The sequence below is a fragment of the Apodemus sylvaticus genome, chromosome 2 (assembly GCF_947179515.1).
Source record: "Apodemus sylvaticus chromosome 2, mApoSyl1.1, whole genome shotgun sequence".
NCBI classification, from domain to species: domain Eukaryota; kingdom Metazoa; phylum Chordata; class Mammalia; order Rodentia; family Muridae; genus Apodemus; species Apodemus sylvaticus.
In genome coordinates, this window is record NC_067473.1 from 117973161 (window position 1) to 117991229 (window position 18069).

Below are 18069 nucleotides of genomic sequence, written 5' to 3' on the forward strand. Positions count from 1 at the left end.
ATGTGTGTCTCCATTTCTGCTATCTGTCATTGTCCAGTTCTCGTCACTCATTTACAATCTTGGTATTTCTTAAAAAGTAACTTCATACGCAGCAGACACCTCCCTACCCACCTCCCAAGACCCCTAACCACCTCTGTCGCCAAACATTTGCCCATTTTAGACATCTTACACAAATAAGCTCTGATCACGTGTAGCTTTTCCCCACATGTTTTCAAGGATCACACTGTGACAGAGACAGCAGGAGGAGTTGAGTGCTAATCTTGGTTTGTCACTTGACTGGATCTGGAGTTAGCTAAAACATGTGCCCTGGGCAGGGCTGGAGGTTGCTTCCCAGAAGGATTAGTTGGGGGAGGGGAGGAGACCCTCCCCGAGGGGGGGTTGCCACCCAGAGGTGCAGATCTAAAGCCATGGGGAAGCTGTGCTGTTTCTGTTGCATACCTTCCCTGCCTGCCGGTGACCATGTCAGCCCTTCTGCCTCTGTCCAGGTCTCCCAGGCCACCATATGGAATCTTTCTTTGGCTTTCCAATGTGCAACAAGGACCAGCCGCTCTCTGGAACTGGCTAGGCTGCCATGCCAGCTGGCACTGCTGACACTTCACCCAGCCTCGTGAACTGGGCAGAGGCTAGTTCTCTTGCCTCTTCACGGCCATATGGAGTACCCAGCCTTCCCACATCAGCTAATCTAATAAATCCCTGTAGCATACAACCTATCACTTCTGTTCTTCTAGAGAACTTGATACAGAAGGGAAAACAAGTTTGCAAATAAACCACAGTAACTGATAATAGAGAAATATTTATTTTGTTTTTCTTCAGATTAAGTAAACTTTAACATTGTACAATTATATGGAGAGACTCATAAATACTAAGAAACCATGTGACACCTTTTGTTCTAAGATATGCATTTTATTTCCTCTCAAGTAAAGAATGACAACGAACTTCTGGCTTGCTGCTTCATGATCTGAGGCACCCCAGTCTGCACACACTGCTCAGAGTGAGAAGTGTAAGCCGCCTAAAACCAGAGATGCTCCTTTCCTTGGTGCAGAGGCTTCCTCAGAGGCCAGAACCCTCTCCACGGCAGAGGACTCAGCCTCTCACCCTCTGAGAAGACTGTGGCTAGACGCTTCTCTGCATCCTCAGTGTAAAGGTGCACAGTGCAAGCAAAGGAATCCGGCAGGGCACAATGCGAGAGCAACTGAAGGGCTGGCTCTGTGGTCGTCTTTATACTCTCACAAATATATATACATAGTCGTGGATACGCAAAAACCATCGCCTGGCAGGTGAGCACCACCGCCCTGTAGGTTAACAGGGTCATTTTCTATTTGTTAATAGTTTCCCCAGGACTCAAAGAACAAAAGCTGTAAATGAAATCACAAAGCCACATCTAATACATTCGAGGCACAGCACACTGCTGGCTGTCAAGTCTAGCTTTGTGAGGGACTCTTTCAGCAGCAGTTGGGGCTGTGCTCTCCCGCTGTTCTGGACTCGCCTGGCTAAGCTCGCAGGGTACACTATAAAAACCTCTGGGCAAAAGATCAAAGGTTTGTACAATCTATGGCTTCTTATGAGCAGTGTGTAAAATGTATGCAAAATATCAGTCTGCCCAACCTCTTTACCTGCTTCCACTGAAGGATGCATTAGATAGGCACCAAAATAGGCAGTAACATACATTCCACCTACTTCACTGAAGGCTGGTGTTTCAATATCTCGAGTGCAAAGAACTACTAAAGGAGGAAAATAATTATGTTTCCCACAGAGAAAAAGCAAACGTGAGTGTAGCCCATTGCAGAAAGGCTACTTTCTCCTTCTCATAAACCTTTTGGCTTCTTTCAAAAGCTCATCCACATCTTCCTTCTCATCATCCTTTCCTGGTTGCCAATCAGAATCTTCATCTGTCGGCTCATAGTCTTCCTCGTCCTCATCATTGTCACTGGGTTGCCCGACATCATTGTCATCCTCATCCAGAGCAACTCTGGCTAAAAAAATTAAAAAAAAAAAAAACAAAATATTAACAAATGACACAGCAATCACTACTCAGCCTGGGCTAGGGATGTCTCTTTTAGAATATCTATCTGCAGCAAGAATTTATTAATATAGAGCTTAGTACTGTAAGTTTTTAGAACAGACACTAAAGTGGTTTGTTTCTTACTGTCCTAACTCTCCACACTGAGGCCCTGCTGACTGGTCTTCCCAGTGGGAGAAAACACTTCATCTCATCTCTGCTCAGTCCCTCCCGAGAGGGTCATTCTCACATCCCACTGACTTGGCCACTGCATGTGACACCTGTAAGCAGATGCTTGGAAACCGAGTTTAGGAACAAATCTGGAAGCTTTGCTGGAAATCTCAGTGGCAGGGCAATCCCCAGCAGCAGGTGCCCGGGGTATGAGTCATCACGTCTGGAAAGCCCCGGCAGGCCTGCATTCTCTCCAGATTGTTCCAGGTCCCATCTAACTTTACTCTGACCCGACCCCAAACTGCTGTAGGAAAGGGCTTCCTGCCAGACCCCCCACCTTTGTTCTTTCTGATCCTTCCCATCTCAGACTGATCTGTCCAAGTACAGACACTGTTCTCTGAGGGTGCACCACACTTTCTGGGGAAGATGGCTTAGGGCTTCTCTGCCTGCTCAACTTCCCTAGTGCCTGTTAATTCCTTACTACTCTATAATCTCTTTGGTGTTTTAAAAATAGTACTTTAAATATTTTAACTGGATTTTAAAAAGTATTAACACCTATACTTTTGTGCACATTTCTGTTGTTTTATATAATATTCACATGTAGTAGCTTAAATAGCTAAATTTAATAGCTTAAATGAATGCCCAAGTAATATGTATATGCATTCATTGCTACAGCCCAATGTGTTTACATTTTTTCAATATCTCAGCTCATTTCATAAAGGATTTAAGGTAGTTCATATTAATGATAATGTAATAATATCATACAAATAAAAGTAAAAGATAATAATTTTAAAAGTTAGAATATATAAATGTCAATTTCAATTTTAAAATACTTATTATACATTGAACACAAATAATCTAAATGTCTTAGCATTCAAAGCTAAAAAGATTACATAATAATACACACACGTCTCATAAAGGGGAAGTGCACACCCCCTCCATGAGGGAGGCACTGTGGTCCACTCACCTGTAGACAGATCTCCTATGGAACAGTTTGAAGAATGCTTTGTGTTCAGCTGAACTTAACCCATCCTCATTTTTTTTATGGCAAATGCATTTATAAAGTAGCTTAGGTGTCAAAGTAGCTTGAAATTGAGGGACGGAGTAAGCGAGAAGGAAAGCAGCCTCCACCCTCGTGCATGCTCCTCTCTCGCATGCTTTGTGAGACATGGACACAAATGAGCATTCACTATGCACTAGCATTCACTATGCACTAGCATTCACTATGCACTAGCATTCACTATGCACTAGAATTCACTATGCACTAGCATTCACTATGCACTAGCATTCACTATGCACTAGCATTCACTATGCACTAGCATTTAATATGCTGCTGCTACCTCAACAAACTGGCGTCCTTCAGATCCAGAAGGCATCTTAAGGATCCACAAGACAAATAGACATTAAGGCAAGACCCTGACACCTCGCCTGTCTCTGTGCTGGGCATCTCAACTCACCATGTTCTCATTTTTAGACCACCTGCATTTCAAGTTGGAGCCCTGTCTCTAATTATTTTCTTAATGATTCTATTTAATATTATTTCCCAATATTATTCCTTTAATATTATTTCCTGTGTATGTCTAAGCCCTGATCAAATGCCACGAATTCTAGATTCGATCATATGGCTTCCCAAATACCATATCCACTCAGGTGACTAAGAGGCTCTGGAAACTATTGCTCCCAGGGCACAACTCTCGAGTCCCCTCCCTCAAACCTACTTATCTTGTCCACAGTCTTGGATACACAACTCCTGTACTCTCCAACCTATCAGCTGGAATCATTTTGATTCTCTCGCTCTCTGAAAACTGACTCTAATATCTGGAATAATCTGCTGGGCTCTACCTCCCAAGTATCATCAGTGCTCCCTGACCCACACTGCGCTAACTCAACGCTATCATCTCCTTCCTGGATGCACAATGCTCTTAGAGCCTCCGACTGTTCCCTCTAGCCACCTTTCCTCTGAGAGCCTAGAACAACCCCAACAGCTGTGGATCTCACTCTGGAAGACTTAAAGTCATTTTTGTGTACTTGTCCCTATGGTATGATCCCACTGAGTGCTTTCTCTCTCCTCTTTCTCACCTACAGCAAGGTCTCACGATGTACCCCAGGCTGGCCTAACCTTGCCTTCCTCTGCTGTGTGAGTGCTAAGTCACAGGTGTGCTACTCTGTTTGTTCAGTTCTACACCTGTTGTGGCCCTGGCACAGTCTAAGTACAGGCAGGTGTTTGAACTCACTTGGTTTTCTCCATGTGGCAGGCCTGTGCTCCAAAGTCAAAGCCTCAGAGTGCTGCTTTTACTGAACTATGGGAAGGGTGGCTTCCTCCAGCCCCAGTATCCCAGCCATTATATTATATTTTCTTACCCAGACTAACTTTTCTTCTCCTTCTTTGTTAGTGCTATAAGCATAAAACACCATGTAACCATTCAGACATATGCTATTTACCATTGTGAACCTCCACAAGCACAGGGCTTTATTTCAGCTGTACTGAGGTACTGAGTCCTATTCATCACAAGAATCTTATTTTTTTTTCTTCTTTACATTTTACATTCATATTATTTGTGCTTCTTTAATAGGAAGCCTAGAGTCTGGTGATGGTAAATCCCCAAGCATGGTACTGCACTGATTTCTGAATAAAGAAATATCACTGCGTTACTAGGGAGATGACTGCTGAAGTTCACTCTTGTCTGTTAACAATGCCCCATGGATACTTCATTTCCACTTTTGGAGACAGAGACAGGGTTTTGCTGGGTAGCCCAGGATGGCCTCAAAATTGTGATACTTCTGCTTCAGTCTCTAGAGTGCTTAGGTCACAGACCTGCTAGACATGTGTTAACAAGGCTTTAAATGCTGTTATTCATCTGATGTGTGTGTGTGAGAGAGAGAGACAGAGAAAGAGACAGAGAGACAGAGACAGAGGAGGGGGAGGGAGGGAGGAATAGAGGAAAGGAAAAGGGAGAGAGGGGAGAGAGAAGGAGAAGAGAGAGAGGGCAGGCAGTTGGGTGCTCATGAGAAGGCTGGAGGGTCAAAGGGCAATCTGTGGACCTTGTTTCTCCCTCTCCACCACCACCTCCAATCAGACCTGGTAGCAAGCACTTTATCTGCTGAGCTATCTTGCAGATCAGACAAGTGACAATCTTTGTGGGACAAATTAATACTCTCTTACAGTAGACTTAATTAACAAGTTTAAGTATTAAATAATGCAAACGTCACAGCGTGGAGTTGCCATTCTTTGTCCCCCATTGTCGGTGGTTTCTGAAGGTATTTTTAGAAATGTCTGTTTCTGTCTTTCAGCTTAACTGGGTCACAGAGGTGTTGAAACTTAACATATAACCTAGGAATGAGTTGTCTCTGCTATAAAAACTGATGTTTATATGCAAAGAAACTCTGGAGAGCAGCTGGGGACAAGATGAGAAGCCTCGCTGTACATGCTATTCAGAACAGAACTGCTGTCTGAAAATGAATAACAGAAGTTATTCATTTTCTTTCACAGATTTCTCCAAGAATGCGTATAGGTCTCTTACTGCTAGTTATTCTGCGTCTTATGGATGGCCATTCATTCTGCTTCTCCCTAAAACCAGTGTGGTTTGTGAGAAACAGTAAGTAATTATAACAAGTACAGATTTCTGGGTTTTAAGCCAATGAAGATTGCCCGATTTGCCTTCTATTGCTGTGATGAACCCCATGACCAGAAGCAACTTAGTGGGGAAAGGGTTTATTTCATTTTACAGCTCACAGTCCATCTCTGGGTGAAGTCGGGGCAGGAGCTCAGGTGGACACAGGAGCTGGGGAAGGCTGTTTCCGGGCTGGCTTTCTGGTTCACACTCAGCCAGCTTTGTTACACAGCCAGCCCCACATGGCGAGGGATGTTAACACACAGTGGGATTGCACACAGCAGACAAACCCTGCTACATCACCCAGCAAGCAAGAAAATGCCCCACAAGCATGCGGCAGGACAGTCGGATTCCAGTGATTTCTCAATTGTGGTTTCCTCTTCCCTGGGGACTCTAGTTTGTGTCAAGCAGACAATAAAACTAACCAGGACAATCCTGGGGGCCACCTTATCTAATGGAATTCAACAAAGAAAATCTATGAAATAGTTATCTCAAAGATCAAATGTAACTCTAGAATGTTCATTTTAAAGCCAAAATAGTCTTCTTCGACATCTCTACCAATTAGTGTAGTGAACTGTGAAACGGACTGCCTGTGTAGACCGACTACGTGAAGACAGAACAGGAGAAATAAGCTGTCATTTGTCTTTACAAGCAAACAGAAAGGACCAACCTGTCACAGTGGTGAAAACTCCTTTCAGAAAAGTAACAAAACTCAAGTTCAACCCCTCCTACTATTCACCAGCCAGGGTTAGACATGGCCATGCTGGCCTTCTCTTGCTGCAGAGGAAGCTGTCATGTAGAAATGACAATCCTAGGGCTAGGGACACAGCTCAGCAGCAGAGTTCTTGCCTAGCACAGAACCTTGGGTGAGTTTCCCAGGAGAATCTTTCCAAATTGCTGCTACACATGCTTCACAGCAGATTAATAGCTTAATTCTCCAGGTTTATTTTCCTTTTTCTATAATAATATTTTTAATGTTTCACTTTAAAACAAAAGACTAGTTTGGTGTTTTGTTTTGTTAATGTATCATGCTGGTAGTAGTTCTCTACATCTAGAAAAGTAGCTTGTAAATTTATATTGCCCTTTCTCGCCACTGCATCAGGCTCCCAATAGGCAGCCCGTGCTCCCACTGCATCAGGCTCCCCATAGGCAGCCCGTGCTCCCACTGCATCAGGCTCCCGGCAGCCCGTGCTCCCACTGCATCAGGCTCCCGGCAGCCCATGCTCCCACTGCATCAGGCTCCCGGCAGCCCGTGCTCCCACTGCATCAGGCTCCCGGCAGCCCGTGCTCCCACTGCATCAGGCTCCCGGCAGCCCATGCTCCCACTGCATCAGGCTCCCGGCAGCCCGTGCTCCCACTGCATCAGGCTCCCGGCAGCCCATGCTCCCACTGCATCAGGCTCCCGGCAGCCCGTGCTCCCACTGCATCAGGCTCCCAGCAGCCCGTGCTCCTCTGCTCTTCCTGCTTTTCCCATCTAAGTAGCAGCTTGAATCTCAGATAAGCCTTGTTGTTCTTTTTTAACTGCTTTCTTTCTAGATCTCTTGGGGTACAGTTTCTTGGGGAATGGGGGGGGCATTTCAACATGTGCACCCCACTACACAAGTTTAGAAGCTTTAAAGCAGTTCTCAGTAATCACTGAGTTCTTATAACAGCATCAGTCCCCTAGAGGGGTGATACCACCTAGGAAGAGGCTTGGAAGAACCACTCCAAAAAGTCAGGTGTGAGGTGAGACAGCTAACGAAGTTTATGACAAAACTTTTCCGGCACTTACTTCTCTTGCATTCACCACCTGTGTCAAAGCTCTGGCACTGACGTGTGGGAAGCTGGTAAGAGCTCATGTTCGCTGACAAAGAAGAAACATGGCAGATGGCAGCAGAGCAGTGCATGGGCTCTGTGACCCTTGGCTGCAACAAGTAGGAAAACTCTGGATGCATCACTTTGGGAGGGCTAAATGAGAAATTAAACGTCTAGGATCTAGTGTGGTTGCTTTAGTGCTGATGCTACGCTACACTGAAGAAATTAATCTACATATATATGAGATTAAGACCTGGATAATGATGAACTTTAAACATTTGGGAGAAAAATAACTATCAGATTTATGTATTAGACATCTCTGAATTAGGAAATGTGAGACCCTTATGTTTAATCTAACATTTACAGTATTCAGACCAGTTTAGAGAAGACAAAAATGTTCTGATTGCATCCGCACACGTTTTACACAATTCCCGAGTCCACAGACATGCTCCCTCCCTACAGCTGTGTTCTAGGATCTCCACTGGAAGTCTGACACCAGTGTGCACTCCCCTTCACACACACACACTCACACACTCACACACATGCACATACACACTCACATATTCATTCACACATACATATACTCTCTCTGTGTGTTTTTCTCTCTGTCTGTCTGTCTGTCTGTCTCTCTCTTTCTTCCTCCCTCCCTCCCTCTCTCACCCCTAGGATAAAGCTTCATTTGTAATCAGGCACAGAAACAGATTAATAGCAACAATAAGAAAGTAGAATAAATACAGTAACAGTTGGTAAAGCTTATGAATTACTTAGGGACTTTTCAATTTGCTATCTTTGAAGACACAGATATTGACTGGTGAGACAGTGATCTAAATGTATATGCTTTTTGTTGCTAATAAGGAAGCATGGCTTTACGGTACAAAAAGATTTCCTTTACATGTACAGTGTTGAATGTTGCAATTATATTAAAATCCCAAAAATAAAAAAAAAATTAAGTTCACTGTTGTACTTGGCTGGTTTTGTGTGTCAACTTGACACAGGCTGAGTTATCACAGAGAAAGGAGTTTCAGTTGGAAAAGTGCCTCTATGAGATCTGGCTGTGGGGCATTTTCTCAGTTAGTGATCAATGGGGAAGGGCCCCTTGTGGGTGGTACCATCCCTGGGGTGGTGGTCCTGGGCTCTATAAGAGAGCAGGCTGAGCAAGCCAGGGGAAGCAAGTCAGTAAGAAACATTCCTTCATGGCCTCTGTATCAGCTCCTGCTTCCTGACCTGCTTGAGTTCCAGGCCTGACTTCTTTTGGTGATAAACAGCAATTTGGAACTGTAAGCTGAATAAACCCTTTCCTCCCCATCTTGCTTCTTGGTCATGATGTTTGTGCAGGAATAGAAACCCTGACTAAGACAACTGTTCTAAAGTATATTCTTCATTTAGAAAACACTAGGCTGGAATTCCAGCAAACTTCGAAAAGACTATTCAGAAATTTTAAACTATGCTTTATGGTACATATTGACAGCTTTTTGGGTAAAGAGTATGGGACAATATATTGACACATATATTGCCAATAAAATACAGTTAATAAAATACTATTATATTATTACTGGAAAATCATCGAATGCAGCCATGTAAAGAAATTTTGTCAAATAACAATCTCTAGACCCTGCCAGCCACACAAAGGGTCCACTTATGTCTGGAGGACTAACACGCTAAAGAAATAGTCCATGGATTTCTCAGAGGTCATCTGCATCGCTGTCACAAGCTGGCCACATATGTAGGTATAGGAACTAGAGAGCATAGTCCTGCTGGCACATGCTCTGTCTCTCCTCACAGGCAACGCTATCATTTGCTGAACTCATATACACGACACAAAGAGGCTGAGACTTATTGAGAGGAAAATTCTTAAAACATTCAAAAAGGCAAAACAAAGGCCAACTGGGTAGCTAAAAGGTTTGCACTCTCATAGGGATGCCCACAGGCCTGGTGGTCCTGGAGAAGAAGGTTCACGCACTGGTTCAGAACAATGACCCTTATGGTGACTGGCTCACGGGGAAGAAGGGCTCACGGGGTCTAGTTGAGTTGAAGGAGGGAATCCATTCTTTCCTTTAAGGATCATGAATCGAAGTTATTCATTCTTTCCTCAGATGTCAACACTGATCACACTGTCTAATAAGGGTGTAAGATCCCTATAGTTGAGAGAAAACGCCTTGAGAAGGAATTGCCCTCTGAGACAGAATGATGAAAGGAAATGGGAACACTGCCAACCCAAAAGCACTGTCCAGACCCAGGCCCGGCCTCAGGCTTCCGGAGGAAGTCAGTGTGCTTCCACCATTGCTAGGCCAGTTTGATGCTTTGTCCTCTGGTACTTGAAAATGAGATGCCAGACAGAGAAGGGAGACACAGATGCTGCTGGGCTACAACTGGGGAAAGCATTTGTTATATGGAAGCTTATAATCCTTTCATTTACTTGGCACAGGAAACTGGGGTACTGCCCAGGCTAGCCTCAGACTTGAGGCAGTCTCCTGCCCCGGTCTCCCAAGAGTTGGGATTCCAGTTATGAGCTATCATACTCAGCTTCCAAAAGTTCATTTTTTAAAAAAGGGGCAGGGGGAGTTAGAGAGATGTTTCAGCAGTTAAGCACACTGACTGCTCTTCCAGAGGTCCTGCGTTCAATTCCCAGCAACCACATGGTGGCTCACAACCACCTGTCATGGGATCTAATGACCTTTTCTGGTGTGTCTGAGACAGTGACAATGTACTCACATACATAAAATAAGTCTTTAACAAAATAAGAATCAACTAAGAAATCATTAAAAATAATCTAGGAGAAGTAATTTAAGTCAGCAACAATCACTCACAAAATCAACAATATTTTTGAAATACCCAGTTTAATGGGAGGATTACTCAAAGGTTTCTTTTGGGTTGACTGAAGTACTTACCCGGAAGTGCACTGTGCCTATATTCCATCTTGTGCTGGGGGTTCTTCCTGAAAAAGAAAAGGAAGCAAAAATAGGATAGTGTTCTCCAAGAACTGGAAAGCTATGACAGTAAGTAGCGCGCTCGGTATGCTGCAAATACAGTCAGGCCCAAGACATCTCAGGAAAGGATTTGTCCCTCCATTCCCTGCCCCCCTCCCTTCTTTCCTTTCTTTCTTTCTTTCTTCACCACCACCTACCATCTATAATGGTTCTTACTACATACACCAGGCTTCCCTGGGACACCCAGCCCTCCTGCTCTTCAGCTGCTGGGATGGCAGGCATGTGCTCCTCTGCCCAGTAGTATTTGCCTTCTCCTTACAGTATTTACTGAGTGTGCGTCCCGTGCCAGGGTTTAATGCTTGTGAACTCAAGAAATGACAGTATATAGAGAGAGCAGACAAATTAATGAACTGGATTTAAGAGCTTCATAATTATCAGATGATTAAAGCTTCCATTTATAAATTACAGCACCAGTGTAAAAGCATCTTTTCTTTTTTTTATCAGCTAAGACTGTGTATACTTTGTTAAAATGTTCCATGATAAAATTATACTTTTAAAGTATTATGTTTTTCTCTTCTGTGCCTCTGACATTACTGAGTAAAGCAAATAATTTCTAATTATGTGGAACCATCTGATTTATAAATAATTGTTTCCTGGGTTTTAGCATTACCTAATATTTTGTATTTGTTCCAGGAATTTTCTTTATTCCAGGCAATAGGAAGTTATTATAGAGTAATGAGATTTATAAAATACAATGTCATTGCATGTAAGCTGTAATGACAGACCCATTTTCTTGACAGAGTTTAATGCTAATTTTAAGAGTCACAGTAACCGAAATCCCTAAAATCTCTGTATCATCTCTCTGTGTGCTATCCAGCATATTAGGCAGCGACCACATGTGGACACTGGAACTTAGAAACTGGATTTTGAATGTATTTGATTTTTGGTTAATTTAGTTAAATTATAGGTAATTTGACTAGTATATTGAACAACACAAAGTTAAAAAAAAAAAAAAGCACAATAGATCTCCCTGCCTACTCAAGAGCAATTTAAATTTGATTTTAAAAACTCACACCATCAAACATCCTCTACAGATTCTCCAGGAAAGCAAAGGCTCTGCTGGGAACATTACTACTGAAAGAGAGTAAAGACCAACGATCCCATCAGAACCCCGCCAAACACTTCCTACAAGGTAAGCTTCAGTCTCCCAGTCTGAGGCCCCACAGAGCCCACATCACATTCCCCTGAGGCTGCAGCTTGATGGGTGGGAGGCTCTGTCCTTAGCAGGTCAGTCAGACTGCTTGCTGCTGGCCAGCCCCATGACAGTTATCTGGCACTTCTTCCTGGTATCTTTCTTCCTAACTTTTCCTGTGGGTGAGCATCGAGCAGTGCAGGAGTGCAAGTGTGCAGTTAATTAGGCCATGACTCAACAGGTGCGGAAGACCGGAACGGAGCATCTGCACAAGACTGGAGTGGGGGGCGGCGGTAATTAACCCAAGTCTGACCTCCTGCTCCATAAGAAACTTAAGCTTAAGAAAAATGAACAACTGACAATGTGCTTCAGGGAGCTGCGAACGGGAAAGCTTCAGCAATGCCTTCCCTAGTGAGCAGGCTGGTGCAAGTTCCTGACTTATAAAACCAGTCCTTGGTAAAAGGTCAGCCAGTGTAGGCATGGGGCGGGGTGAGGGGAAGGGGAGGGGAGAAGGGAAGGTAGAAGGGGGGGCAGGGGGAGAACACAGCAGGGCATAAACACCAGACACCCATCTTCACTCTAGAAACTAATGCTGGGCACCTGAGGACTTTTGTTAGTTATTTTAAAAATTCCAAACCTACAAAAATGGAAGAATAGGCCACTGACAAATATTCATGTCCCCTCTTCTCCTCTGTCCTCCCCTCCCTGCCTCCTTCCTTCTCTCTAGAAGTGCTGTGGCTCAAACCCAGGGACTTGAGCATGCCAGACAAGTATCTAACCACTGAACTGCAACCCCAGCTGGTGAGTACTATCTTCTACATGGACAACTTGAAACTTAGTGTTTTTCCCTATAAATGTGTTTGTTTCAAGCAGTCTTTTTTTTTGGCATTTTTCCTTTATTGATAGTTAAGATTATTGAAAAGTTAAACATGATCTTAGCTGTTTATTACTGGGGTGTCCCTCAAAAGTCTGATTTAGAAATTTCAAGTAACTAAATATTTGGCTTTAAAAGCAAGAAAAAGAACTGACCCAAGGGCAGTGTGGTGGTTTGAATATGCTTGGCCCACCGGGCGGCACTACTTGAAGGTGTGGCCTTGTTGGAGGAAGTGTGTCACTGTGAGTGGGGCCCTGAGAGCTTTGACATCAGACATAGAGATGCAGAGTTTGGAGTTTTCCAGCTGAGTTTTGGTCTTGTTTGTCCCAGTATTTACTCACTATAACATTTTATAATGGTAATGTATATCCTGTGATATTTAAGGTATGTGATCTGCCTTTTGATTTTGGCCTTATAGGGATCATAGTTAAGTGACTGAATGAATCTCAGAAAAGACTTTGAATGCTGAGACTGCTATAGACTATGGGGACTTTGGAAGCTGGATTAAATATATTTTGCATTATGCTATGTTTAGGTATGGCCCCCATAGACTCATGTTTGAACAAGCCTATGGGGGCCAGGTAATAGAATATGGTGGTTTAAATATGCTTGGTCCAGGGAGTACCACTAGTACCACTACTTGGAGGTGTGGCCTTGTTGGAGGAAGTGTGTCACTGTGGTGTAGGCTTTGAGCACTTCCTCCTAGCTGCCTGAGGATGTCAATCTCTCTCCTTCCTGTTTCTCTTCAGAACAAGATGTAGAGCTCTCAAGTCCTTCTCCAGCACCATCTCTGCCTAGATGCTGCCATGTTCCTGCCTTGATGATACTGGACTGAACATCTGAACCTGTAAGCCAACCCAACTAAATGCTGTCCTTCATAAGAGTTGCCCTGGTCATGGTGTCTGCTCACAGCAGTAAAATCCCACAACAGGCAGCTAAAGGATGGCAGGCTGAGATGGCCGGGGCTGTAACTTTCAGCGGGAGGATGGAGATGCAGTGTCATGAGGCAGGAGGCAGTGACCAGCACTGCCGCTCCACTGTCTCTCCTGCACCTAGTCTCCTCTTCCCACCCACCCTCCCACCTCCTGGGACTCAGAGGGCCTCTCTACCTGATGCCTCTGGTGGAAAGGAGCTTCCGTTTCCTCTAAGACCTGGTCATCTTCACAGAGCTATCTGCAGTCTGAACTCATCCTCCCTCCCTGGTAGCTTGGCCAATGCTGTAGGTCGACACCCAGTGGTTCAGTACTGATTCTTCTAGTGGGTTCCTGGGCACAGGACAGCACATGGCCCCATGACTTTCAAAGTTACAAATTCAAATAGGAAACCTTCAATGGCCCGCCCCCAGCCTCCAATCACTGGGGAATAATCAGGTGCCATGCCAGGAAGACAGCTTTCCCAGCACCTGCCTGCTGTGCAGGCTCCAAGACCCAGGTCTGGTTATGAAATCCACTCAGTATTGAGTCTACCATGACCCAAAAATAACATCATGCTGACTGAGGAAAAACCAAAGTCAGACACAAGAAAGGCTGTTCACTCCCAACTCTTATTCATTATGTGTGAAATCTCAGAGTAGTAAGGCAAGAGAAAGAAAGAAAAGGCATACAAATAGGGGAGGAAGAAATCAAACTATCCCTCTGTGCCGGTGACGTGGCCCTCTCCTTAAGAGACCCTACAACTCCACCTTACAACGGAAAGTTTCAGCAAAGCAGCAAGCCATAAAAATCACCATCAGAAGAGCACCTTTTCCACACACCAAAAGTGAACTTGCAAAACATGAAACTGGAAAAATAACTCCACTCACAGCAGCTTTGAAAAGCACCTAAATATCACAGAAGAGGCTCTGGTTTAAATTTCCATTTCTATGGCTTTTCCAGTGAGTTTCTTTAGTTTTTGAGACTAGAAAAACCTGACCGGATTAAGTAAAAAAAGACAAACATACAAATTAAGAGATTTAAAAATTCTTTTCTAGTAACAAAAACAACAGAATAAAATCAGTAAGGATGTGGAAAATCTTAAAAACACCATAATACATAATCATATCGCCACAGAAACTAGCTTGTAGCATTTGCAGAGTACACGCTTAAGTGTCCGCTATGCTCAATAAAGACAAGCCATCTGCATCAACTTTACGGTAGCCAGCAGATTCAGTCTGTAATCTGTACTCAAAATTACCTAACAAAATCGCTGCCTGCATTAGAGCTCTTTAGGTCTGGGATTTCTTTATTTTGTACTTTGGTTAAGTTCAGATTCATTCACCTAATAAACAAGGTTCCAAGACACCAAGAACCCTTTCTGTCCATGCAACATGCTTGCTGCCTGGGTGGGGAGGCGAGAGGTCTACTCAGCCTGAGAAGGAGGCGACAGTGTGGACAGCAAAGGGAAGGCTCCTGTGTTCTTCAGCTGTGCCTGAGTGCTGGGTGTTGGCAAGAAGAGTGGACTAGTAGATGCTGAGGAAGCAGACAGAAACAGATAACATCCCCGATAGACTTCCATATCATAGCCAGAGTCTTCATAAGCATGATTGGGATGCCTTATAAATTAACCTGATTGAGCTTTAGACAGAAATACAGAAAAACTTCAGGTACCTATAAGATTAATAACAATTTAGAATTACATGAGAGAAAATTTGTGTTCTACATTAATGAAAACTATGCTGCAGGCTCGAGATGGGGGCTCCTGTCAGGCCATCTGGGAGAGGTGCGGCCCACGGCTCAGCCTCCTTACCTGTAACAAGAAGCCCCATAGGGACACTCGGGCCTGTCACCAGTCACACCTTCACCTGGGACTTGTGCATCGCCATAATCACTATCACCAGGGTGGCTGAAGTGTTGAAAATGGAGAGGATTCTTCCTGTGAGGACAATAAACAGACTGTCAGAGGAAAACAATAGGAAGCGATGGGTGTGTCTCCGCTGTGGGGTGAAGCCAGCCAGTATCTGGTCATTCAAGAAGGAAAACAAATGCCCACGTTGATGACGCAAACACAGGTAACATCCCCTTGCCATGCTGTCCACCAACTTGACATCTGTTGTTGGAAAACTGTCTAGGAACAAAGTCGCATGAAGAGAATTCTGGGTGCTGGTGAGACCATACACTCCAAGAAAACAAAGTCTTGTGACTTCAGTTGATTCAAAACACAGAACTGTTTTGGAAGATGTTTCTTTGCTCTCCCAGGTGTAGCAGATAAGAGTGAGTTTATTTCAATTTACTCATTATTGCTTGCTGCTGCCAGTCAATTGAATGATTAAAATATCCTTTACACGCCTCCATGGAAAAACTTGTTTTCACCGTGTGCAACCAGTTCTCGTAATTGTCTTCAACCTGAACTCACGAGAGCTTTACTGCAGTGATCTGTCTTAACCCTCACAGTATAAACTGTCTGGCGTTCTGAGTGAAGCTGCTTACTGCAGAGACTTTGGTCCACCTCATTTGTGGGCTTCGTTTCCCCAGGTCCCTCCCCTCTTGGGCAGGAACAATGAGTCAGCACAGGACTCTTGGTGTCACAGGACCAGTGACATGGATAAAAGGTCGATAGTAAGCATTATATTGTTCATGTAGGTATACAACAAACAGAAGCATCTACAGCCTTTAAAGATTCTGCATCCTATGCTAAGATAAAGACATTACCAGCATTCTAGAAAGGCCCCATGTTTTCTGATCTTTAAACTCTTTTGACTATACAAAGTAAAACTATCCTGTCTTCTAAAAACATTTTTCAAACTCTTTGGTTCCAGCTTCTCTTATGTTCTTAAATTTTATTATTAGAATTTGAGTTCCTTCTGTTTATGTGGGAAAATTACCCTGCATAAATTTAAAATGAGAAATAAGAAAAGTATTTATTTAAAATGACAGTGAAAATGTCTTTTCACATATTATAAATAACACCTTAACATCTTTAAAACTCGTCTTTGCATTTATCTATTTAGCTGGAGGGAGGAGTTCACTCCTTCTCTGGATGGACTATGTGTGTTTTAGGGACCCAACTCAGGTCACAAGGCTTGGAGGAAGTGCCTTTACCCATTGTCTTAGTTTGATTTCTATTGCTGTGATAAAACATGACCAAAAGTTAACTTGAGGATAAATGGGTGTGCTCCACTCACAACCTAAGGAGGTCACACTTCATCACAGAAGTCAGGGCAGCAATGCTGCTTACTGGCTTGCTCACTCTTCAAGGCTTGCTCAGCCTGCTTTTTTATACAACTCAAGACCACCTGCCCAGGGTTGACACTGTCCAAAATGTGGTGGGCCATCACACACCAATCAAGGAAGAAAATTCCACAGTCTTACCCACGGCCCAACCTCATGGAGATATTATTTTTCAATTGAGGTTCCCTCCTCTCAGATGACTCCTGCTTGTGTCAAGTTGACAAAATTGATGATAATGATGATGATGATGACAACGATGATGATAATGACGATGAAATGAATTATCTAGCATAGCCACTGAGTCATCCCACTGGCCCTTATATACTCTTTAGTGCCAATATAAAATTCATGAGGATGTAATGCATGCTTAAGAAAAAGCAGCTGGCTTTTTCTCCTTGTTTCTGTGTTTGATCATTAACAACAATAATGTTCTGTGGTCTCTAGGGAACTCTACTGCATACTTATGAGAATCACATTGTAAATATTATAACATTTTCAGGAAAATGGAGGGAACTGAAAATCATCATGTTATGTGAAATGAGCCAGGCAGAGAGGGACAAATATTACACTTTTCTCAGATGTGAACCCATACTAGGGAGCTGGGCCAGGGTGGGCGGGAGTTATGGGCCATTAAACTATAAAGACATTGAAGCTGGATCTTCAAGGAGAAGGGAAAGAGTGAGGGTGACCTAGGTAGTGGCCGTGAGATGAGAGCAGAAATGGTTATTCGGGAAGTTAGAGAAAGGGTAAGAAGAGCTTGGAGAACTAGGCATGATGGTGCACGCCTTTAAGCCCAGGACTCCGAGTCAGAGGCAGGAGGATTTCTGTGAGTTTGAGGCTAGTCTGGCCTACACAGCAAGTTCCAGGACAGTCAGACCTATACCATATACAGGAAGACCTTGTCTCAGAAAACAAAAAGGAGCATACAGGACATCAGAGGGGATAAATTATAATTAATTACTAAATTATAATAAAATATATGCAAATAATATAATAAAACCCATTTGTATATTAATTGTTTAAATTAAAACACAAAATAAAGAAGAATGTAAATTTGGAAAACATAGAGACTTGGAATACTATCCATCTGATAGAAGGGAGAGTTTACAGCAGTAACACCAAGGCTGAAGAACAGGTAAATTTTTGTAATGATTTCATAGATATGTATGTGTGTGGGTATGTGAGTGTATCTCAAATTCAAAATGCCATTCTCCCCCCTTATTTATAAATATAAGCATTTCAATGAAAGTTACTTCTTATCTTTGTTACAAATGCAAACATTTTGATTTAAACTAATTTCAGGCATTCTTTATTTCAAAACTATGAAAAATTAATTTCTGCCAAAAGCTAAGAGTG

General features: G+C 43.3%; 1 protein-coding gene across 5 annotated transcripts in view; it reads right to left on the bottom strand.

Annotated features, from left to right (window-relative positions):
- Positions 1 to 288: 288 nt before the first annotated feature.
- The window catches only part of Aplf (aprataxin and PNKP like factor), a 42953-nt gene continuing 25172 nt past the window's right edge, over positions 289 to 18069 (bottom strand). For 3 of the 5 annotated variants that reach the window (XM_052174257.1, XM_052174254.1, XM_052174258.1), the window contains exons 8-10: positions 15293 to 15418; positions 10464 to 10510; positions 291 to 1973 (exon numbers count right to left, since the gene is read on the bottom strand). In XM_052174257.1, the coding sequence (XP_052030217.1) occupies positions 1792 to 1973; positions 10464 to 10510; positions 15293 to 15418 (355 nt within the window). In that variant the 3' untranslated portion in view covers positions 291 to 1791. Of the gene's footprint in view, positions 1974 to 10463; positions 10511 to 15292; positions 15419 to 18069 lie in introns of all 5 variants that reach the window. The other 2 variants (XM_052174256.1, XM_052174255.1) reach the window with 2 other exon arrangements.